Genomic DNA, 23,080 nt, shown 5'->3' on the forward strand with positions numbered 1-23,080 from the left:
AGGAGGTTGAGGCTACAGTGAACTGTGATTGCACCACTGCACTCCAGCCTGGGTGACAGAGCAAGACCTTGTGCCAAAATAAATAAATAAATAAATATAAGAGTAAACACAATATTTTAAAAAAGATATGTAGGTGGTGATAAAAGGCCCGGCGCGGTGGCTCCCACCTGTAATCCCAGCACTTTGGGAGGCTGAGGTGGGTGGATCACTTAAAGTCAGGAGTTTGAGACCAGCCTGGCCAACATGGCAAAACCCTGTATCTACTAAAAAATACAAAAGTTAGCCGGGCGTGGTGGCGGGCACCTGTAATCCCAGCTACTCGGGAGTCTGAGGCAGGAGAATCACTTGAATCTGGGAGGCAGGGGTTGCAGTGAGCCCAGATCCCTCCACTGTACTCCAGCCTGGGCAATACAGTGAGACTCCGTCAGAAAAAAAAAAAAAAGCAATAAAGGAAAAATATAGTCTAAGAAAGGGCTGTCAGAGAAGGGCTCTTGGAAGAGGCATCTCCAGGTGTGGACAGCAGTAAATTAAGCAGCCATGTGTGTGGTGGGGCAGATGCTCCAGGCAGAAGGAGCTGCAGACGCCAAGGCTCAGAGGTGGGACCCAGCCGTTTGAAGGACAGGAAGGAGGCTGCTATGGCAGCATGGGTTGCACCAAGGGAAATGTAAACAGAGATGACGGCAGGCGCGGTGGCACACGCCTGTAATCCCATCACTTTGGGAGGCTGAGGCGGGCGGATCACCTGAGGTCAGGAGTTCAAGACCAGCCTGGTCAACATGATGAAACCCCGTCTCTACTAAAAATACAAAAATTAGCCAGGCACGGTGGCGGGTGCCTGTAATCCCAGCTACTCGGGAGGCTGAGGCACGAGAATCGCTTAAAGCCGGGAGGTGGAGTTTGCAGTGAGCCGAGATCGCACCACTGCACTCCAGCCTGGCGACAGAGTGAGACTCCGTCAAAAAAGAAAGGAAGAGAGGGAAGGAGGGAGGGGAAATTCCATGAGGTCAGGGACTGGCAAAGAGGGGCTGCTCAGAGAAGGGTTGGCAAATTTTTTCTTAAAAGGCCAGAGGGTAACTATTTTTGGTTCGTGGTGTAGATCAGCCTCAGCTCTGCCATTGCAGCCTGAGAATAGCCTTTGATTATCTGCACTTTTTTTTTCATACCCTGCGTGTGGCATCCAGCCATCTATAAATGAATGGGCAGGGCTTGGCCCCAATGCAACTTTATTTATGGACACTGAAATGTGAGTTTTTTTGTTTTGTTTTGTTTTGAGGTAGAGTCTGGCTCTGTCGCCCAGGCTAGAGTGCTCTCGGGTTACTGCAACCTCAGCCTCCCACGTTCAAGTGATTCTCCTGCCTCAGCCTCATGAGTAGCTGGGATTACAGGCGTGCATCACCATGCCCGGCTAATTTTTGTATTGTTAGTAGAGACGGGGTTTCACCATGTTGACCAGGCTGGTCTCAAACTCCTGACCTCAGGCCATCAGCCCACCTTGCCCTCCCAAAGTGCTGGGATTGTAGGCATGAGCCACTGTGCCTAGCCAGAAATGTGAATTTCATATCATTTTTCACGTGTCAGGAAGGATGATTCTTATTTTGCTTTCCCCCGCCCCCCCAACGACTCACACGTGTAAATACCATTCTCTGCGGAAACAGGCAGTGGGCAGGATCTGGGCTGCTGTGAGCAGTTTGCATTTTAAGCTGAGTGAGGTCTCTGGAGGCTGCTGTGCAGGAGAGAGAGATGAGGTCTGATGCAGGGTTTAGGAAGCCGCCTCTGGCTGCTGGGGGAGAAGGGACAAGGCGACAAGGTCAGAGGCTGGAGACCGGGAGGGATGCATCCCAGAGGCAGAAGCTGCAGTGATGGGGCTAGACTACGGTGGTGACCATGGAAGGGGTGAGAAGGGGCAGAACAGGGCCCAGTGTGCAGCCAGTGGGCTTGGCCGGTGGACCGAATATGGGGCAAGAGAGAGGCATCAAGGTGATGCCAGGGCTTGGATGAATCCTGGAGGGATGCCATTATCCATGGTATACCTCAGTGGGCTCCGAGGGGCATTTGCTCTGATTTTTTTTTTTTTTGAGATGGAGTCTTGCTCCGTCTCCCAGGCTGGAGTGCAGTGGCGTGCTCTCAGCCTGAGCCACTGCACCCAGCCTTTTTTTTTTTTTTTTTTTCTCTCTGAGGCAGAGTCTCACTCTGTCACCCAGGCTGGAGTGCAATGGCGCAACTTCGGCTCACTGCAACCTCCGCCTCCCGGGTTCAAGTGATTCTCCTGCCTCAGCCTCCCAAGTAGTTGGGATTACAGGCATACACCACCACGCCTGGCTAGTTTTTTGTATTTTTAGTAGAGATGGGGTTTTGCCATGTTGGCCAGACTGTTCTCGAACTCCCTACCTCGGGTGATCTGCCTGCCTCAGCCTCCCAAAGTGCTGGGATGACAGGCGTGAGCGACCGCGCCTGGCCATTTGCTCTGATCTTGTATGGCATCCAGGAGGACAAGTGCAGGAGACAATTGGAAACTGAATCCCTGAGCTCAGAGATCCATTTCAGTCTCTTCTCTGGAGAAGCTCAGAGGACCTCCCCACTGAGGTGAAAAGAGAGAGGAGTTCCAAGGACACCCTCCTTCTCAAATGCCTGTCACTTTCCATTTTCCTGCCTTGGTTCCCACTCCTCCCTCCTCTTGTCCAAAGGTGTCTAAGAGGGCCAGGCGCAGTAGCTCATGCCCGTAATCCCAGCACTTTGGGAGGCCAAGGCAGGCCGATCACGAGGTCAGAGTTTAAGACAGCCTGGCCCACATGACGAAACCCCGTCTCTACTAAAAATACAAAGATTCGTGGCCGGGCGCGATGGCTCAAGCCTGTAATCCCAGCACTTTGGGAGGCCAAGACGGGCAGATCACGAGGTCAGGAGATCGATAGCATTCTCCTGGCTAACACGGTGAAACCCCGTCTCTACTAAAAAATACAAAAAACTAGCCGGGCGTGGCAGCGGGCGCCTGTAGTCCCAGCTACTCGGGAGGCTGAGGCAGGAGAATGGCATGAACCTGGGAGGTGGAGCTTGCAGTGAGCTGAGATTGCGCCACTGCACTCCAGCCTGGGCGACAGAGCGAGACTCCATCTCAAAAAAAAAAAAAAATACAAAAATTCGCTAGGCGTGGTGGCTCGTGCCTGTAATCCCAGCTACTCGGGAGGCTGAGGCAGGAGAATTGCTTGAACCTGGGAGGCAGAGGTTGCAGTGAGCTGAGATGATGCCACTGCACTCCAACCCAGGCGACAGAGCAAGACTCCTTTTCAATAAATAAATAAATAAATAATGTCTAAGAATAATCACAGACCACACCGACATGTGAATGAATGCTCAATGCTCACCCAGCCCTAAGCCAGTGGTCAGTGTGTTAATAGAGGGACACTTGCCAATGTTGGGACATCTGTGGTTGTCACAACTTGGAGGTGCTCCGGATGTGGAGTGGGTGGAGGCCAGGGATGCTGCTCAGCACCCTGCAGTGCCCAGGACAGCCCCACCCTAGAGAAAGATCCAGCCTCAAATGCCCACAGTGCCTCCTTGGTGCCTGTCCCATTATCTATCTAATTTAACTGTTAAGAAATTGAGAGGGAGAATTTCAGAGAGGGAAATCGATTAGCTCAAGGTCACACAGCAAGGATGATATAACCAAACTGAATTCAAGCCCCTGTCGCCTGTCTGCTGGGTCGTTCTTAAATTCTGGCTCTGGAAGTCCTCGTTTTTTGTTGTTGTTGTTTGTTTTTGTTATTATTTGTTTGTTTTGCAGTGGAGCCTCGCTCTGTCACCCAGGCTGGAGTGCAGTGACGCCATCTCGGCTTACTGCAACCTCTGCCTCCCGGGTTCAAGCAATTCTCCTGCCTCACATCCTGAGTAGCTGGGATTACAGGCGCCCGCCACCACACCCAGTTAATTTTTGCATTTTTAATAGAGACAAGGTTTCACTATGTTGGTCAAGCTGATCTCGAACTCCTGACCTCAGGTGATCCGCCCGCCTCGGCCTCCCAAAGTGCTGGGATTAGAGGCGTGAGCCACCGCTCCTGACCTCCAGGGCTCCTTCTAAAATGCCAGCTACGTGTAAGGGTCTTGGTTGTGCTCCCAGAGTCTCCAGGCCTGCGAATGCTGCGTGGCATCCAGTAGGTGCTCAATAAATACTTATTGCATGAAGGAGCACTCCCCCAAGTGTTCATCTGATGCATATTTGCGGAGCACCTGCCGTGGGCCAGGCAATGGGTACGCAGCAGTGACTAAGAGGAACCCAAGGCTCCTCCTCTGCTGGAGGAGCTGCGGGTCCCGGGAGTGGCGGAAATGGACCGGAAATGGCTAGAGAATGTCAGAGCTGTGCCAGGGCCAGCTAGCTGTTTCTGTGAGTCACAGTTTTATTGTGCGCTTACTGTATGCCAGGCACCGGTCGACTGAGTGCTGCGTAGTACTTGGGAATCCTCCCAGTAACCCTCCGCCGTAGGAACTATTTATTATGAAACCCATTTTAGAGAGGAGGAAAGTGAAGTCCAAAACTGGTAAGTCTGTTGGCCCAGTCCTATAGGCAGGAAAGGCTGGGGCAGGGGCGGGGTGCTGGATTCAAATTCAGGTGTGTAGGACTGCAGATCCCCATTGATGAATGAATGAATGAATGAATGAATAAACAAATGAGTGATTGAATGAATGAATGGGTGAGCCAGTGGGTGAATGAATGAACGAATGGGCATGCCAATGAATGAGCAAATGAATGTGAGAATGAATGAATGGTGCGGGAATGAACAAATGAATGAATGGGTGTGTGAACAAATGAATGGATGAATGGGTGAGCCAACAAATGAATTAACAAATGAGTGAATGAATGAATGCAGGAATGAGTGAATGCAGGAAGGAATGGTGCGGGAATGAATGAATGGGTGATACAAGAATGAACGAATGAACAAATGGATGAGCCAGTGAATGAATGAAAGGGTGAGCAAATAAATGGGTGAAGGAATGAACGAGTGGGTGAACGAATGACTGAGTGAATGAACGAATGACTGAGTGAATGAACGAATGACTGAGTGAATGAACGAATGAATAAACCAATGAACGAATGAGTGAGTGAATGAATGAATGGCTGAGCCCGTGAATGAATGAACGAGCGAATGAATGAATGAGTGACTGAAAAGATGAGCGAATAAACAAATGGATGAATGAACGAATGAACAAGTGAATGAACGAATGAATAAGTGAATGAATGAATGGGTGAGTGAATGAATGAAAGTGAGCGAATAAACAAATAGGTGAAGGAATGAACAAGTGGTTGATCGAATGAACTAGTGAATGAACGAATAAGTGAATGAACGAACGAATAATTGAATGAACGAATGGGTGAGTGAATGAATGAATGGGCGGGACGGTGAATGAATGAACGAATGGTTGAACGAATGAGTGAGTGAATGAATGAAAGCGTGAGTGGCGAGAGCCTGCCGGCCGCTTGGCGGTGCGAGGCTGCGGAGGCCCGGAGGCACCTGCGCGCCCTTGGCGGACTCGGAGGAGGCGGAGATGGACGCCCGCGGGTCCCCTGGAGATGCAGCCAGCCACTTGCGCGGGTGAGGGAACCCGGCCCCCGGCGCCGCGTCCTCATCCTCCTCCAGGCGACAAGGTCAGGAGGGGCCGGGGCGGCGCCCCCTCCCTCAGCTCCCAGCCCCCTTCCTGGGTCTTCCCATTCCATCCCGTGGGGGAGGGGGCTGTCGAGGGGGGCGAGGGGGAGGGGGCGGCACCAGGGAGGGCGGGACCGGGCGGGCGGGGCGGGGAGCTCCGGCAGCGCCCAGCCCCGCCTTCCGGCCGCTCCCCGCGGTCCCTCCAGCCCCTCCGGCCGCCGCCTCATCCTGGAACCCCGTGCGCCCCCCGCGCCCCGCGCCCCGGACGCCATGAAGCAGCTGTGTCTGTGCGCAGCCGCCTCCTTCGCGGTAGGGCCTGGGGAGGGGGCGCGGGAGCGGGCGGGGCGCGGGTACTTCCTCTTCCCTCTCTTCCCAGTCCCCGGCTGACCTGGACCACCCCCTCATTCCAGACCCGGGAAAGATGGGCGGGGGAGGGGACAGAGGTTGGGGCAGCTTTTGGGGGGATGGAAGAGACATTTGGGGAGACATGTGGACATGTTGTGGAAGACACTTGGAAACAAACGGGGACATTTAGGAGCATTTAGAGGGCATTGGGGGGTGCAGTTTTGGGAAAACATTTTGGAGACAGATGGGGTCACTGAGGGGACAACTTGGAGGCTATTTTGGGAGAGCCGATTTTGCGAAGAGGTACTGGTTTGGAGAACAGTTTTGAAGAACAGTTGAGGGATGTTTTTGGAGGATATTTTTGGGACATGACGGGCTCATTGGGAAGGATGGTTTTACAGAACACTTCAGGAATTTCGGGGAGACATTTTGTAATGCATTTCAGGCTATAGTTTTGGGAGGAGAAGCCTCGGGATGTTTAGGGGACAGTGGTGGCATTTCAGGGCAGTTGTGGATAAACAGTGCAGAGAATGCTCCTGAGAGACGTTTAGGGGGCCTTTTAGGGGTTCAGATGGGACTTTGGAGGGTAGTTTGGAAAAGACTGATGGATCCATTTGCTGGGGGCGATGTTGCAGGAGTGGTTTTCACTAACGGATGAGTTGTGGGACAACTTTTTTTGTTGTACACACAAGGGGTCTTACTGTGTTGCCCAGGCTGGCGTCAAAATTCCTGGGCTCAAATGATCCTCCCACCTCAGCCTCCCAAGCAGCTACAGGCATGAGCCACCACGCCCTGCTGACTTTTTTTATTTTTTGTAGAGACGGGGTCCTACTGTGTTGCCCAAGTTGGTCTCAAACTCCTGGGCTCAAGCGATCCTCCCACCTTGGCCTCCCCAAGTGCTGGGATGACAGGCGTGAGCCCCCGCGCCTGGTCCAGGGAACAACCTTTTGGAAACAGATGCCAGGGGGCTGCTCAGGGGATGATGCTGGTGGTGGGCTTTTGTTGGACAACTGGGGTGATGGGCCTGGGGGCAGATGCTGGGGGTCGCAGGCTTGGGGAACACTGTCTGAGGACCCCCTCGCCCAGGACCACCTCCCCCTGCAGCTGCGGCTCAGCCCCTCTGACCTTGGCTCCTGCCCGCCCTGCGGCCCCTGCCCCATCCCGAAGCCGGCAGCCAGAGGCAGGCGCCAGGCAAGTGCCCAGGGGCAGGTGGTGAGAGCCCGGAGGCCCTGTCAGGGGGCACGGGGAGGGGGCAGGGGCCAACCCTGCCCCACGCACCTCTGGGTGTGCCCTGCAGAGTCAAGACTGGGGCAAGAGTGACGAGAGGCTGCTACAAGCTGTGGAAAACAACGATGCACCTCGGGTGGCCACCCTCATCGCCCGCAAGGGACTGGTGCCCACGAAGCTAGACCCCGAGGGCAAGTCCGCGTGAGTGCCCGTGACCCGGGAGAGAGATGGCTGAGGGGTGCAACCTGCTGGCTGAACCCTTGTCTCTCACTTCCAGGTTCCACCTGGCAGCCATGCGGGGTGCAGCCAGCTGTCTGGAGGTGATGATAGCTCATGGTGCCAATGTCATGAGCACAGATGGGGCAGGTACTGCCAGCTGGGCCCCAGGGAGGGAGGAGGAACTCAGCCCAGGTGCCCAGTCTGAGCATCCAGCCAGGCCCTGATTCCAGGCCTCAATGTTGCCCGCTGAAAATGGGGGAGGCTCCCTCTGGCGCCCCTCCCCTGGCCCCAGGGAGACACACAGGGGCATGTTAGGATGGGGTGTCCAAAGACAGAGACTGTGGCTGGCACCGAGCAAAGCGAGTGGACAGCTTGTGGATGGGGAGTGACTAGGATTCAGGTATTGGTTTAGTTGGTTGAGGAAATAGCTGGCACAGGGAAGTAGCTGGGGCTTGGGGGATAGCTGCAAAGTCTCTGGGGTTTTGTTGTTTTGTTTTGTTTTTCTTTTTTTAGGGGAGGGACACAGTCTCCCTTTGTCACCCAGGCTTGAGTGCAATGGGCATGATCTCAGCTCACTGCAGTCTCCACCTCCCGGGCCCAAGAGATTCTCCAACCTCAGCCTCCCAAGTAGCTAGGACTACAGGCGCACACCACCACGGGCCCAATTAATTTTTCTATTCTTAGTAAAGATATGGTCTCCTTGTGTTGCCCAGGCCAGTCTTGAACTCCTGGGCTCTAAGTGATCCTTCCACCTCAGCCTCCCAATGTGTTGAGATTATAGGTGTGAGCCACCATGCCCAGCCTGGGGAAGTTTCTAGAAAGTGACTGAGGCAGAGGAAGAACCTGGGGCTTGGGAGATAACTGGGACTATTGGACGAACTAAGCTTTGAGGTGTATCTGGGATGTGGGAGTATCCGAGATCAAGGAAGTGACTGAAGGGAATTACTTGGAGTTTGGAGGAGGAACTGGATTCGTGAGAGTAGCTGAGCTTGCAAAGTATCTGGGGCAGGAGAATAACAAGTAGAGTTTGGGGAATATCTGAGGTATGTGGGATAGCTGGGATCTAGAAGTAGCTGGAGTTGTGGGAGCAGGTGGAGCTGTGGGAGTAGCTTGAGCTCTTGGAGTAGCTGGGGTACAAGGAGAACTTGTATGTATGTATGACTTACCTGGGGACCTGGGGGGAATAACTGAGATAAAAATGTGTGGCCAAAAGGACTAGTTGGGGCTCAGGAGGCAACTAGCATGGGGACACAGTTAAATCTGAAGCTTTAGGGCCACAGGCATGATGGGCAGGGTATATGGAGTAGCTGGGGATTCTTGGAGCATCAAACAGGGACAGAGTTGGCATGTGGAAGAGCAAGGGTATGTGGATTGGAAGAACATGTACGGCAACTGTGGGTTTTGAAGGGCAGAGCTGAAACTTTGGTGTAGTTGACCCTGTAGAGTATCTGGGGATATGGGGAGTAGCTGAGGCAATAGGGCTTGAGGAATAGGGGGGTGTGGAGAGTCACTGAGGTGGGATTGTCTGGAATACAGACTAGCCACGGCTTGGAGAGTCTCTGGGTACAGGGAATAGCATGGTTTTGAGAAGCACCTGACGGTGGGGCACAATGGCTCATGCCTGTTAATCCCAGCACTTTGGGAGGCTAAGATGGGAGGATCGCATGAGCCAAGGAGTTCAAGACCAGCTTGGGCAACATAGCAAGACCCCCGTCTCTACAGAAAATACAAATACAGTAGCCGGACATGGTGGCACTTGCTTGTAGTCTCAGCTACTCGGGAGGCTGAGACAGGAGGATCACTTGAGCCTAGGTGTTGAAGCCTACAGTGAGCTATGGTCACACTGCACTCTAGCCTGGGTGACAGAGCAAGATCCTGTCTGTAGGGAAAAAAGAGAGAAATACTAGGGTTCAGGGGCTTTGCTAGATACAGAAATTCATCACAAGTCATTGACATGGCTTGGGGAGCAGCTGGGAGCTACTTGAATAGCTGGAGCTCCAGTAAATCTTCTTTCCTTCCCCAGGTTACAATGCCCTCCACCTGGCCGCCAAATACGGGCACCCACAGTGCTTGAAGCAACTACTGCAGGTCATTTACTTTCTTATCTCAGCTACTCCGTTGGCCCCTACTACTCCTGAGTTCCAGCAGTTCCTTGAACCCCCAGATGCTCTATGAATCCTAGATATTCCTTGGCCCCTTTTACTCCAGAACCCTAGCTACTCCCTGGATAACCAGATACTCTCAGACCATCCACATGCTTCTCTTATTTAAGATATACTCCCGAGCCGGGCGTGGTGGCTCAGGCCTGTACTCCCAGCACTTTGGGAGGCTGAGGCCGGTGGATCGCCTGAGGTCAGGAGTTCGAGACCAGCCTGGCCAACATAGTGAAACCCTGTCTCTACTATAAATACAAAAAATTAGCTGGGAGTGGTGGCGTGTGCCTATAATCCCAGCTACTAGGGAGGCTGAGGCAGGAGAATCCCTTGAACTCGGGAGGCGGAGGTTGCAGTGAGCCAAAATCACGCCATTGCACTCCAGCCTGGGCAACGAGTGAAACACCATCTAATAAAAAAAATATATATATATGTACATATACTCCCAGTGCCAGGTATTTCCTGAGTTCTGTTTCTCCCCAAGCCCTAGGTCCTTTCTTAGACCCAGACACTCGCAGAGTTCCCAGCTACTCCCCAAATTCCCAGCTGCTTCTCAGCTCCCAGCTATTTTCTTTTCTCACCAAGTTTCATGAAAATGGAGTCACGTGGGGACCAGGGAAAGGTGGGGCTGAAGTATAGCAGAGCCCAGGGTGGGGAAGACAGTCCTAGAGAAATCAGGCAGCAAGAAGGATGGCTCCGCCTCAAAGGACTCGCCCCATCCCCAGGCTTCCTGCGTGGTGGACGTCGTGGACAGCAGCGGGTGGACTGCCCTACACCATGCAGGTGGGTGCAGCCCAGCCCTGCCCTGACCCCGTAGCCCAGAGGGTGCTAGACTTGGGGGTTATTCTACCCAGGACCCAAGGGATCTGACATGCTGTGAAGCTTTCTGTTTCCTCCTTTCTTTTTTTTTTTTTTTTTTTTGAGACAGAGTCTCACTCTGTTGCCCAGGCTAGAGTGCAGTGGCGAGATCTCAGCTCACTGTAACCTCCACCTCCCAGGTTCAAGCAGTTTTCCTGCCTCAACCTCCCCAGCAGCTGGGACTATAGGCACCTGCCACCACGCCTCCTAATTTTTTTGTATTTTTAGTAAAGACGGGATTTCACCATGTTGGCCAGGATGGTCTCGAACTCCTGACCTCAGGTGATCCACCTGCCTTGGCCTCCCAAAGTGCTGGGATTACAGGCGTGAGCCACCACTCCTGGCATTCCTTTTCTTTTTATGAAATAGGGTCTTGCTCTGTTGCCCAGGCTGAAGTACAGTGGTGCAATCATGGCTCACTGCATCCTTGACCTCCTGGGTTCAAACAATCCTTCTGCTTCAGCCTCCCAAGTAACTGGGACCACAGGCACGCACCACCATGCCTGGCTAATATTTTAAATTTAGTTGTAGATACAGGATCTTGCTATGTTGCCCAGACTGATCTCAAACTCCTGGGCTCAAGTGATCCTCCCACCTCAGCCACTCAAAGTGCTGGAATTACAAGCGTGAGTCACCCCACCTAGCCTCCTTTTTTTTTTTTTTTTGAGATAGAATCTCCCTCTGTCGCTCAGGCTGCAGTTCAATGGTGCAATCTCGGCTCACTGCAACCTCCACCTCCCAGGTTCAAGCAATTCTTCTGCCTTAGCCTCCTGAGTAGCTGGGAATACAGGCCTGTGCCACAACACCTGCCTAAAATTTTTTTGTATTTTTAGTAGAGGCAGGGTTTCACCATGTTGACCAGGCTGGTCTTGAACTCCTGACCTCAGGTGATCTGCCCGCCTCGGCCTGCCAAAGTGCTGGGGTTACAGGCGTGAGCCACCATGCCAGCCCTTCTCCTCCTTTTTTATTACCTACTGTATGCCAGGCACTGGAGCCCATCATAAATCCCAGTTACCCTTTGAACTGCAGGCTTTTAGCCCATTGCACAGATGAGGCTTAACTTGTCTGCAGGTAAGTCGTAGGGAATCCAGGTCATCTGACCTCAAGGAGCAGCCGATTGTACTCCTGGTCTTTGTGAGGATGAGGAGAGGTCCCTAGGGTTTAATTTCCTTTGAGGAGCTCCTAGGAGATATCAGGAAAACCATAACTTCAGGCAGCTGGCACCCTCATAATCACCAAATCCAATCTCCTTCCCAGAGGGAGGGAAAGGGGCCCACGGATGTGCACCAGAACCCACAGCCCCCGATCTGTCCGCTGTGCCCATGAAATTCAGGCGTGGCTTTCGCTGCCGACTCACAAAACATCTGTTCTTTTGGAAACTCAGAATAAAATTGGGCTTTTGGGATTTTAGTCCCTGAGTGAGAATTCCCTGCAGTTGGAGTATGCTGCCACCTAGTGGCAGCAATGCCTCTGGTCACAATACAGGAGCCCGTTGGTTTTTGTCATTCAACAGTTACCGAGCACTTTGGAAGGCCCAGGCAGGCAGATTACTGGAGGTCAGGAGTTCGAGAATAGCCTGGCCAACATGGTGAAACCCTGTCTCTACTAATAATAAAAAATTAAGGCCAGGCACGGTGGCTCACGCCTGTAATCCCAGCACTTTGGGGGCCCGAGGCGGGCGGATCGAGACCATCCTGGCTAACCCGGTGAAACCCCGTCTCTACTAAAAATACAAAAAATTAGCTGGGTGTGGTGGCAGGCGCCTGTAGTCCCAGCTACTCGGGAGGCTGAGGCAGGAGAAGCGCTTGAACCTGGGAGGCGGAGGTTGCAGTGAGCCGAGATCGCACCACTGCGTAGCCTGGGCAACAGAGCAAGACTCCATCTCAAAAAAAACAACAACAGAAAACAGTTATTGAGTACCTACTGTGTGTCAGGCACTGTTCTACATGTTGTAGATAAGGTTTGCAGCAATCAAAACCTCATACTCCCTCAGACACACAGCAGGTACCCAAATAGAGTTTATTGACTAAAAAATGGATTTTTGTGCATAGACTGTATGTCAACCTGCTGGAATTCACACCCAGGGATTCCAGAGACTGTGTTCTTGTCTCAGCTGCACAGCCTCCTGGGGAGCCTCCCTGTCTCCACTCTGGTCCTGCGCAAATGGCTGTAGGAGGGATCTCTTAAAATATAAATAGGCCAGGCACAGTGGTGCAGGCCTGTAATCCCAGCGCTATGGGAGGCAGAGGTGGGAGGATTGCTTGAGCCCAGGAGTTTGAGACCAGCCTGGACAACATGGCAAAACCCCGTCTCTACTAAAAATATAAAAATTAGCCAAGTGTGATGGCTCATGTCTATAATCCCAGCTACTCGGGAGGCTGAGGCAGGAGAATCGTTGGAACCCAGGAGGCGGAGGTTGCAGTCATCCAAGATCATACCCCTGCACTCCAGTGTGGGTGCAGAGGGAGACTCTGTCTCAAAAAATAAAAATAAAAATAAAATAAAATAAAATAAATAAACACAGAAGCGGGGCCGGGCGTGGTGGCTCCACCCTATAATCCCAGCCCTTTGGGAGCCAGAGGCAGGAGGATTGCTTGAGCCTGGGAGTTTGAGACCAGCCTGGGCAATATAGTGACATTCCATTTCCATAAAAAAAATCCAAGGCCGGGCGCGGTGGCTCAAGCCTGTAATCCCAGCACTTTGGGAGGCCGAGACGGGCGGATCACGAGGTCAGGAGATCGAGACCATCCTGGCTAACACAGTGAAACCCCGTCTCTACTAAAAAATACAAAAAACTAGCAGGGCGAGGTGGCGGGCGCCTGTAGTCCCAGCTACTCGGGAGGCTGAGGCAGGAGAATGGCGTGAACCCGGGAGGCGGAGCTTGCAGTGAGCTGAGATCTGGCCACTGCATTCCAGCCTGGGTGACAGAGCAAGACTCCGTCTCAAAAATAATAATAATAATAAAATAAAAAATCCAAAAGAAAATTAGCCAGGAGTGGTGGTGCATGCCCACACTCCCGGCCACTCAGGAGGCCAAGGCGAGCAGATTGCTTGAGCCCAGGACTTCAAGAAAAGCCTGGGCAACATAGCAAGACCCTGTCTCTAAAAAAACAAAATAAAGTAAAAATTAGCCAGTCATGGTTGCACATGCCTGTAGTGTGGGTCTCATGCCTGTAATCCCAGCCCCTCAGGAGGCCGAGGCAGGAGGATTGCTTGAGCCCAGGAGTTCAAGACCAGCCTGGGCAACACAGTGAGACCCCGTCTCTACAGAAAGTAGAGGGAACCACAGTGCTTGGGACTAGCAGTTGGCAGACCTAGATCCTAGATCTGACTCTTCCTGTGACCCCACTGGGTGACCTCAGGCCTGGTTGGGCCTCGCTTCCTGCATCTGTAAAATGCAAAATTTGCCTTTGTTACAAATCTCCCAGGGTACGTGGGAATTTCTCATGAAATAAAGGGGCAGGGTCACACCCAGGCAGAAAGTCCCCAGAAAAGGTTGAAGTCTCACTCTACCCCTACTCTTCCCCCTTTTGTTTTTCTTCCTTTCTTTTCTTGTTTTTTGAGACAAGGTCTCACTCTGTCACCCAGGCTGGTGTGCAGTGGCACCATCATGGCTCACTGCAGCCTTGAACTCCTGAGCTCAAGCAGTCCTCCTGCTTCAGCCTCCCAAGTAGCTGGTTCCACAGACACATGCCACCACACCCAGATAATTTTTGCTTTTTTTTTTTTTTTTTTTTTTAGAGACAGGATCTTGCTATGTTGGCCCAGGTTGGTCTCGAACTCCTGGGCTCAAGTGATCCTCCTGCCTCGGCCTCCCAAGGTGCTGGGATTACAGGGTTGAGCTACCACACCAGACAACCTTTTCTCTTTTGCAGTGGCTGGTGGTTGTCTCTCCTGTTCAGAGGTGCTCTGCTCCTTTAAGGCACATCTAAACCCCCAAGATCGGGTAAGCTTCTGGGATCTCTTTGGGGAAGATGTTATGCTTGAGGTATGCTGCCACCAAGTGGCAGTATCTCAGGCACCCTTTGAAAGCCTGAGAAAGTTCAAGGTGAAAACTCAAGGGCGGTTATATAGGCTTCTGCACCTCCCGGGGGTCAGTTTCTCATGCCATCGCATGCCTCCTCCTCCCTACCAGTCAGGTGCAACACCCCTCATTATAGCAGCTCAGATGTGTCACACAGACCTGTGCCGTCTCCTACTGCAGCAAGGGGCTGCCGCGAATGATCAGGACCTGCAAGGCAGGTGAGCATCTCCCCTCCCAGCCAGTCCACCCTATGCTGTGTGACCTTGGGCAAGACTCTTAACCTCTCTGAGTAAAGCGATCTAGCCAGCCTCCTCTTCCCAGCCCGGCCTGGGTGCTGAGGTGGGCGTGGGGGCTTGGGGGATGTTCTCATCTCCTCAGTAGCCCCCTCCCCTGGTAGGACGGCCCTGATGCTGGCCTGTGAGGGGGCCAGCCCGGAAACAGTGGAAGTCCTGCTGCAGGGCGGAGCCCAGCCGGGCATCACCGATGCGCTGGGGCAGGACGCGGCTCACTATGGCGCGCTGGCGGGGGACAAGCTCATCCTGCACCTTCTGCAAGAGGCGGCCCAGCGCCCCTCCCCACCCAGCGGTATGCAAGCCCCATCTCCCCGCTGCATTTGCTTCTTGGCAGCTTCTTGTCACCCCTTTTCTTTATCGTGAATAGTTTCAAGGTACCCCCGACTGTCTGCATTCTAGGAGGTCCCAGAGCTTACCCAATTCTACTCAGAACAGTTTCAAGGAGCCCCAGGGCATTTAGAGTAGTCTAGGAGGGGGTCTGCTTCTCCTTTCATGGGTCATCTGTACAGTAAGAACTTTGTTGGCCATTGGTGGCTCACGCCTGTAATCCCAGCACTTTGGGAGGCCAAGGTGGGTGGATCATGAGGTCAGGAGATCAAGACCATCCTGGCTAACATGGTGAAACCCCATCTCTACTAAAAATACAAAAAAATGAGCCGGGCGTGGTGGCGGGCGCCTGTAGTCCCAGCTACTTGGAAGGCTGAGGCAGGAGAATGGGGGTGCGTGGTGGCGGGTGCCTGTAGTCCCAGCTACTTGGAAGTCTGAGGCAGAAGAACGGGGTGAACCCGGGAGGCGGAGCTTGCAGTGAGCCGAGATCGTGCCACTGCGCTACAGCCTGGGCAACAGAGCGAGACTCCGTCTTAAAAAACAAAACAAGGCCGGGCACGGTGGCTCAAGCCTGTAATCCCAGCACTTTGGGAGGCCGAGACGGGTGGATCACGAGGTCAGGAGATCGAGACCATTCTGGCTAACACGGTGAAACCCCGTCTCTACTAAAAAATACAAAAAACTAGCCGGGCGAGGTGGCGGGCGCCTGTAGTCCCAGCTACTCGGGAGGCTGAGGCAGGAGAATGGCGGGAACCCAGGAGGCGGAGCTTGCAGTGATCTGAGATCCGGCCACTGCACTCCAGCCCGGGCCACAGAGCGAGACTCCGTCTCAAAAAAAAACAAAAAACAAAACACAAAAAACAAAACAAGGCCGGGCGCGGTGGCTCAAGCCTGTAATCCCAGCACTTTGGGAGGCTGAGACGGGCGGATCATGAGGTCAGGAGATCGAGACCATCCTGGCTAACACAGTGAAACCCCGTCTCTACTAAAAAATACAAAAAACTAGCCGGGCGAGGTGGAGGGCGCCTGTAGTCCCAGCTACTCGGGAGGCTGAGGCAGGAGAATGGCGTAAACCTGGGAGGCGGAGCTTGCAGTGAGCTGAGATCTGGCCACTGCACTCCAGCCTGGCCGACAGAGCGAGACTCCATCTCAAAAAAAACAAAAACAAAAACAAAAACCAAAAAACCAAAAAACAAAACAAAACTTTGTGTCTCCTAAGAAGGGCATCCCTGCTAGGCAAGGTGGCTCATGCCTGTAATCCCAGCACTTTGGGAGGCCGAGGTGGGCGAATCACTTGAGGTCAGGGGTTCGAGACCAGCTTGACCAACATGGTGAAACCCTGTCTCCACTAAAAATACAAAAATTAGCCACACGTGGTTCAAACAAATCTCCTGCCTCATCCTCCTGAGTAGCTGGGACTCCAGGTGCCTGCCGCCACGCCTGGCCAATTTTTGTTTTTTTAGTGGAGTCGGGGTTTTACCACATTGGCCAGGCTGGTCTCGAACTCCTGAACTCAGGTGATCCACCCGCCTCGGCCTCCCAGAATGCTGGGATTACAGGCATGAGCCACCACACCCGGCCTGTCCTCTCTTTTTAAGAGTCCCAAGTTGCTCTATCAGCACTCTACCCAAGCACCAGATTTCTACCTTAAAGGCCCTGATTCTTGGGGAAATCAGGAACCCCCTACAAGTCCCTGGGGCCCACCAATGCCCTTCCTGGGGCTGGGAACAGAATGTCTGACCCTGCTTCCCTCTCTCCCCGGCCCTCACAGAGGATGACTCAGGCGAGGCGTCATCTCAGGTATGGACCCCTAAGCAGTGAAGGAGCCCCTCCTCCCTGCAACCACACTAACTTCTCCCCTGCCCCAAGCTCTGTGAGAAGAGAAGGAAGTTAGACCTGGGAAAACCTGTTTGGAAAGAATCCTACCTTCAGGGTATGCTGCCACCAAGTGGCGGCAGTGTGCCCAGCCTAACTCCCAGAACTGGGTGAGAATACTGGGGGGATGGGGCCAAATTATGGGGCTGGGGTCGGAGGGCAGTGGGGACTGAGGTTGTTGAGGGTTGTTGTCTTCAGGGAGGGAAGCAGATCTGGCCTCTTCCCCTCTTTCAGTTTTTTTTTTTTTTTTCCCTGCGAGACGGAGTCTCGCTCTGTTGCCCAGGCTGGAGTGCAGTGGCTCGATCTTGGCTCACTGCAACCTCCACCCCCTGAGTTCAAGCGATTCTCCTGCCTCAGCCTCCCTGGTAGCTAGGATTACAGGCACCCACCACACCTGGCTAATTTTTGTATTTTTAGTAGAGACGGGGTTTGACCATGCTGGCCAGGCTGGTCTCAAACTCCTGGCCTCAAGTGATCCACCCGCCTCAGCCTCCCAAAGTGCTGGGATTATAGACGTGAGCCACCGTGCCCAGCCCCTCCCAGTTTTTTTGTTTGTTTGTTTTTTGTTTTTTGTTTTGTTTATTTTTTGAGAGATGGAGTCTCGCTCTGTCACCCAGGCTGCAGTGCAGTGGTGTGATCTCAACTCACTGCGACCTCCACCTCCCGAGTTCAAGTGCTTTTTCTGCCTCAGTTTCCTGAGTAGCTGGGTGCCACCACACCCAGCTAATTTTTTGTATTTTTTAGTAGAAACAGGGTTTCACTGTATGTTGTTCAGGCTGCTCTCAAACTCCTGACCTCCAGTGACCACCCGCCCTGGCCTCCCAAAGTGCTGGGATTACAGGTGTGAGCCACCGCGCCCAGCCCCTCTCCCAGTTTTAAAGCATCTCTGTTCCACAGAGGAGTGAAAACATGTGGGCACTGTGGTCTAGCTGGGCAAAGAACTGAGGCACAGAGAGGAGCAGAGAGTGAAGAGTAAGATCTGGAACTTACAGGGAGGTGGTCTTGTCTGCGTTTTGCTGGGATAAGCAAGGGGGAGGAGGCAGGGGCTGGTTCCGTGTTTACGGGAAGTCAGGACATGACTGGGGCTGGCTAGGTTGGTTTACTGTCGGGGAGGCTGGCATGGACCCCGATCTGCCCCCTTCACCCTCTCTCCCCTCCCTTCCCAGAACTCTATGTCCAGCCATGGAAAGCAGGGGGCCCCCAAGAAGCGGAAGGCGCCTCCACCTCCCGCCAGCATCCCCATGCCGGTGAGAGATGCTCCGGGTACGGGAGGAGGCGTGGGGAGCCCCCAGGCACAGGGTGGGGCTCTGGCTGAGGCCTGGGATGGGGAAACCTTAGGCCCCATCTAAAGGCCGCGGGCCGGGAGGGGAACAGGATGATCGAGATGCCTATGAGGAGATCGTGAGGCTGCGCCAGGAGAGGGGCCGCCTCCTGCAGAAGATCCGGGGCCTGGAACAGCACAAGGAACGGAGGCAGCAGGAGGTTAGGAGGCCTCCAAGATTTGGGTGTGGGGCCAAGCCCGGGTGGGGTCAATGCAGGCATGAAGAGCCCCCTACTTTTCTCCCACCTTCCCTCCTCCGTCTCTCCCCCTCCCCACTCTGCTGCGGCCACCTGGGCCTCCTCGATGTTCCTCCAACTCACCAGGCGCGGTCCTGCCTCAGGGCCTTTGCACGGCCTGGGTCCTCTGCCTGGAATGCTGTAGCCCCAGATGTTCCCACAGCTCTTTACCTCACCTACGTTATAGGCCCCTTGCCAAAGACACCTCCCATGCCCACTTCTTAAAATTGTTAACACACAACCAGGCGCAGTGGCTCCGCCTGTAATCCCAGCACTTTGGGAGGCCGAGGCAGGTGGATCACCTGAGGTCGGGAGTTTGAGACCAGCCTGACCAACATGGAGAAACCCCAGTTCTACTGAAAATACAAAACTAACCGGGCGTGGTGGCACATGCCTTAATCCCAGCTACTCAGGAGGCTGAGGCAGGAGAATCGCTTGAACCTGGGAGGCGGAGGTTGCTGTGAGCCGAGATCGTGCCATTGCACTCCAGCCTGGGCAACAAGAGTGAAACTCCATCTTAAAAAAAAAAAAATTGTAACACCCGCTCCCCCCTGCCAACTCGCTAGTTCGCTTTATTTTTTATTTATTTATTTTTTGTTTTGTTTTGTTGCCACTCTTGTTACCCAGGTTGGAGTGTAATGGCACAATCTCAGCTCACTGCAACCTCTTTCTCCCAGGTTGAAACAAGTTTCCTGCTTCAGTCTCCCAAGCAACTGGGATTACAGGCGACCACCACCACGCCCAGCTAATTTTGTATTTTTGGTAGAGACGGAGTTTCACCACATTGGTCAGGCTGGTCTCGAACTCCTGACCTCAGATGATCCACCCACCGCGGTCTCTTAAAGTGCTGGGATTGCAGGTGTGAGACACTGTGCCTGGCCTCTTTATTTTTATTTGCAGCACTTACTGCTATTGGGCATCCATTTATTTTATGTATGTCCACCCATTTGACTATGAGCCTGTGAGGGCAGGCATGGCCGGTCGTGCCTGGGTCACAGTATGGGCATCATCAATATTGATTGGGTGAATGAATATTCAAGTGAGTGGATGAATGAATGGCCGAAACCAGGGTCTGCCCTAGAAGAGGCACTCAGTAAAAACTTTCTGGCCGGGCGCAGTGGCTCACACCTGTAATCCCAGTACTTTGAGAGGTTGAGGTGGGCGGATCACTTGAGGTCAGGAGTTGGAAATCAGCCTGGCCAACATGGTGAAACACTGTCTCTACTAAAAATACAAAAAAATTTAGCTATGCCTGCGCCGTGGCTCACGCCTGTAATCCCAGCACTTTGGGAGGCCAAGGCAGGTGGATCACCTGAGATCAGGAGTTCGACACCAGCCTGGTCAACATGGCAAAACCCTGTCTCTACTAAAGTACAAAAAATCAGCCAGCCGTGATGGTGCGCACCTGTAGTCCCAGATACTTGGGAGGGTGAGGCATGAGAATCGCTTGAACCCAGGAGGCTGAGGTTACAGTGACCTGAGATTGCACCACTGCACTCCAGCCTGGGTGACAGAGCATGTCAAAAACAAAAAAAATTAGCTGGACCTGGTGGCAGGGGCCTGTAATCCCAGCTACTTGGGAAGCTGAGGTAGGAGAGTTGCTTGAACCTGGGAGGCAGAGGTTGCAGTGAGCCAAGATCGCGCCACTGCACTCCAGCCTGGGCGACAGAGCAAGACTCCGTCTCAACAACAACAACAACAAAAAAAAACAAAATAAACTTGTCGAGTGAATGAATGAGCGGATGGAACAGTGCCTGACATACAGCAGGTGCTTAATAAGTACTTAGTAATGAATGGCCAGAATGGTGCATACTGGCACACAGCAGGCACTCAATAAATACTTAGAAATGAATGACTGGTCAGAATGGTGCATGGTGGCACACAGTAGGTGCTCAATAAATACTGAGTGAAAGGTCAGAACAATAGCACGAAGTAGGCACTTAATAAATAGGAATGAATGGGGCCCAGCATACAGCAGGTGCCCAATAAATACTTAGTAATGAGTCATTAAACAGAATGGTACCTGGTACACAGCAGCCACTCGATAAATAGTAATGAGTAAGCAGGCAGAATGCAGTAGGTGCTCAATAGTTGCACATGGCCTGCGTGAATGTGCATGGAATGGAGGCTATGAAGCAGGAGGTGGGGCAGGGAGACCTTCTGCCCAGATCCAACCCCCTGTCCCTGCTTCTCCCATCAGTCCCCGGAGGCCAGCTCCCTGCACAGCCTGGAGAGACAGGTAGGTGGGAAGGTGGGGAGGAGCCGGCCTCCCCCTGCCCAGCCTTTCCTGCCAGAGGCAGCTGAGCGTCCACTGCTGCTCACAGGTGCAAGAGCTGCAGCAGCTGCTGGTGGAGAGACAGGAGGAGAAGGAGAGCCTGGGACGGGAGGTGGAGAGTTTGCAGAGCCGGCTGTCCCTGCTGGAGGTAGGAGCAGTGATGAGTCAGGGCTGGGCTGGAGCTGGGGCTGGGTGGGGGAACTTCTCTCCTGCAGCAGTGAAAAGACAGCCACACCAGTGCACGCACAGCCTCACACACATGCAAACGTACCCACCAGACACATGCACTCACAAACCCATAGTCACAGCCGGGCGCAGTGGCTCACGCCCATAATCCCAGCACTTTGGGAGGCCGAGGCAGGTGGAGCACGAGGTCAGGAGATCGAGACCGACCTTCCTTCCTTCCTTCCTTCCTCCTTCCTTCCTTCCTTTTTTTTTTTTTTTTTTTTTTTTGACAGAGTCTTGCTATGTCACCCAGGCTGGGGTGCAATGGTGTGATCTCGGCTCATGGCAACCTCTGCCTCCCGGGTTCATGCCGTTCTCCTGCCTCAGCCTCCCGAGTAGCTGGGACTACAGGTGCCCGCCACCATGCCTGGCTAACTTTTGTATTTTTGGTAGAAATGGGGTTTCACCATATTGGTCAGGCTGGTCTTGAACTCCTGACCTCAGGTGATCCGCCCACCTTGGCCTCCCAAAGTGCTGGATTACAGGTGTGAGCCACCACACCCAGACCCAGAAAGGACTTTTCTTTAAGCATACGTATACACACAGGGATGGATAACCACTCTCTAGGCACGTGGCAGAGCATAGATAACAGCAGGCACACCCACAAACACACAGTTTACAGACACGCAAGAAACACATCCAAGAATACATCATCACACACGCAGGCACTGTGTATGCATCCGTCCCATGCAGTCACGCACAGACAACATGCCCACAAATACATACACATGCAACAGATACTTCTTTTTTTTTTTTTTGAGACAGGATCTTGTTCTGTTGTCCAGGCTGGAGTGCGGTGGCATGATCATGGCTCACTGCAGCCTTGGCTTCCCTGGCCTCAAGCAATCCTCCCACCTCAGCCTCCTGAGTAGCTGGGACCATAGGCGTGTGCCACCACATCTGGCTAATTTTTTTTTTTTTTTGGAGAGATGGCGTCTCACTATGTTACCCAGTCTGGTCTCGAACTCCTGGCCTTGAGTAATCCTCCCATCTCTGCTTTCCAAAGTGCTGGGATTGCATAAGCCACTATGCCCCGCCAGTATTTCTGAAAACACATAATTATGCAAACATATATACATACAGACAACCATAGACACAAACACAGAGATCCACAGACACATTAAAAACACAGCCCAAGCCTGTAATCCCAGCACTTTGGGAGGCCGAGACGGGCGGATCACGAGGTCAGGAGATCAAGACCAGCCTGGCTAACACGGTGAAACCCCGTCTCTACCAAAAAAGACAAAAAACTAGCCGGGCGAGGTGGCGTGCGCCTGTAGTCCCAGCTACCCGGGAGGCTGAGGCAGGAGAATGGCGGGAACCCGGGAGGCGGAGCTTGCAGTGAGCTGAGATCCGGCCACTACACTCCAGCCTGGGCGACAGAGCGAGACTCCGTCTCAAAAAAAAAAAAAAAAAAAAAACACACAGCCACACACACCCGCCTAAAACTCAAGCATGAGGCCGGGCACCGTGGCTCACACCTGTAATCTCAGCACTTTGGGTGGCCAAGGCGGGTGGATCACCTGAAGTCAGGAGTTCGAGACCAGCCTGGCCAACATGGGGAAACCCCATCTCTACTAAAAAATACAAAAATTAGCCGGGCATGGTGGTACATGCCTGTAATCCCAGCTACTTTGGAGGTTGAGGTGGGAGAATCACTCGAATCTGGGAGGCGAAGGTTACAGTGAGCCGAGATCGTGCCACGGCACTCCAGCCTGGGAAAAAGAAAAAAAATGGGGCCAGGCACAGTGGCTTACGCCTGTCATCCCAACACTTTGGGAGGCTGAGGCAGGAGGATGGCTTGAACCCAGGAGTTCGAGACCAGCCTGGGCGACGTGACGAGACTGCATCTCTGCACAAAAAAAAATTAAAAATTAGCCAGGTGTCGTGTTCCACACCCATAGTCCCAGCTGCCTGGGAGGCTGAGGTGGGAGGATTGTTTGAGCCCAGAAGTTGGAGACTGCAGTGAGCTATGATCGCACCACTGCACTCCAGCCTGGGTGACAGATTAAGACCCTGGCTCCAAAATAATAATTTTAAAAAAGCAGGGGAAAGGGGAGTGGCAA

The 23,080-nt window shown here is 53.2% G+C and overlaps 1 protein-coding gene across 40 annotated transcripts in view; it reads left to right on the forward strand.

The window, feature by feature from the left end:
- Positions 1-23,080, forward strand: part of ANKRD24 (ankyrin repeat domain 24) — a 44,625-nt gene that overhangs the window by 10,332 nt on the left and 11,213 nt on the right. For 4 of the 40 annotated variants that reach the window (XM_065536063.1, XM_065536064.1, XM_065536055.1 and 1 more), the window contains 13 exons: positions 7,086-7,172; positions 7,279-7,409; positions 7,486-7,574; positions 9,451-9,515; positions 10,306-10,363; positions 14,314-14,384; positions 14,574-14,680; positions 14,860-15,047; positions 16,854-16,882; positions 18,124-18,204; positions 18,332-18,439; positions 20,715-20,753; positions 20,839-20,937. In XM_065536063.1, coding sequence (XP_065392135.1) covers positions 7,086-7,172; positions 7,279-7,409; positions 7,486-7,574; positions 9,451-9,515; positions 10,306-10,363; positions 14,314-14,384; positions 14,574-14,680; positions 14,860-15,047; positions 16,854-16,882; positions 18,124-18,204; positions 18,332-18,439; positions 20,715-20,753; positions 20,839-20,937 — 1,152 coding nt within the window. Of the gene's footprint in view, positions 1-5,430; positions 5,946-6,402; positions 7,173-7,278; positions 7,410-7,485; positions 7,575-9,450; positions 9,516-10,305; positions 10,364-14,313; positions 14,385-14,573; positions 14,681-14,843; positions 15,048-16,853; positions 16,883-18,123; positions 18,205-18,331; positions 18,440-20,714; positions 20,754-20,838; positions 20,938-23,080 lie in introns of those variants that run through there. The other 36 variants (XM_065536065.1, XM_074025404.1, XM_065536058.1 and 33 more) reach the window with 31 other exon arrangements.

Source organism: Macaca fascicularis, chromosome 19 (genome assembly GCF_037993035.2).
Source record: "Macaca fascicularis isolate 582-1 chromosome 19, T2T-MFA8v1.1".
Lineage (NCBI taxonomy): Eukaryota > Metazoa > Chordata > Mammalia > Primates > Cercopithecidae > Macaca > Macaca fascicularis.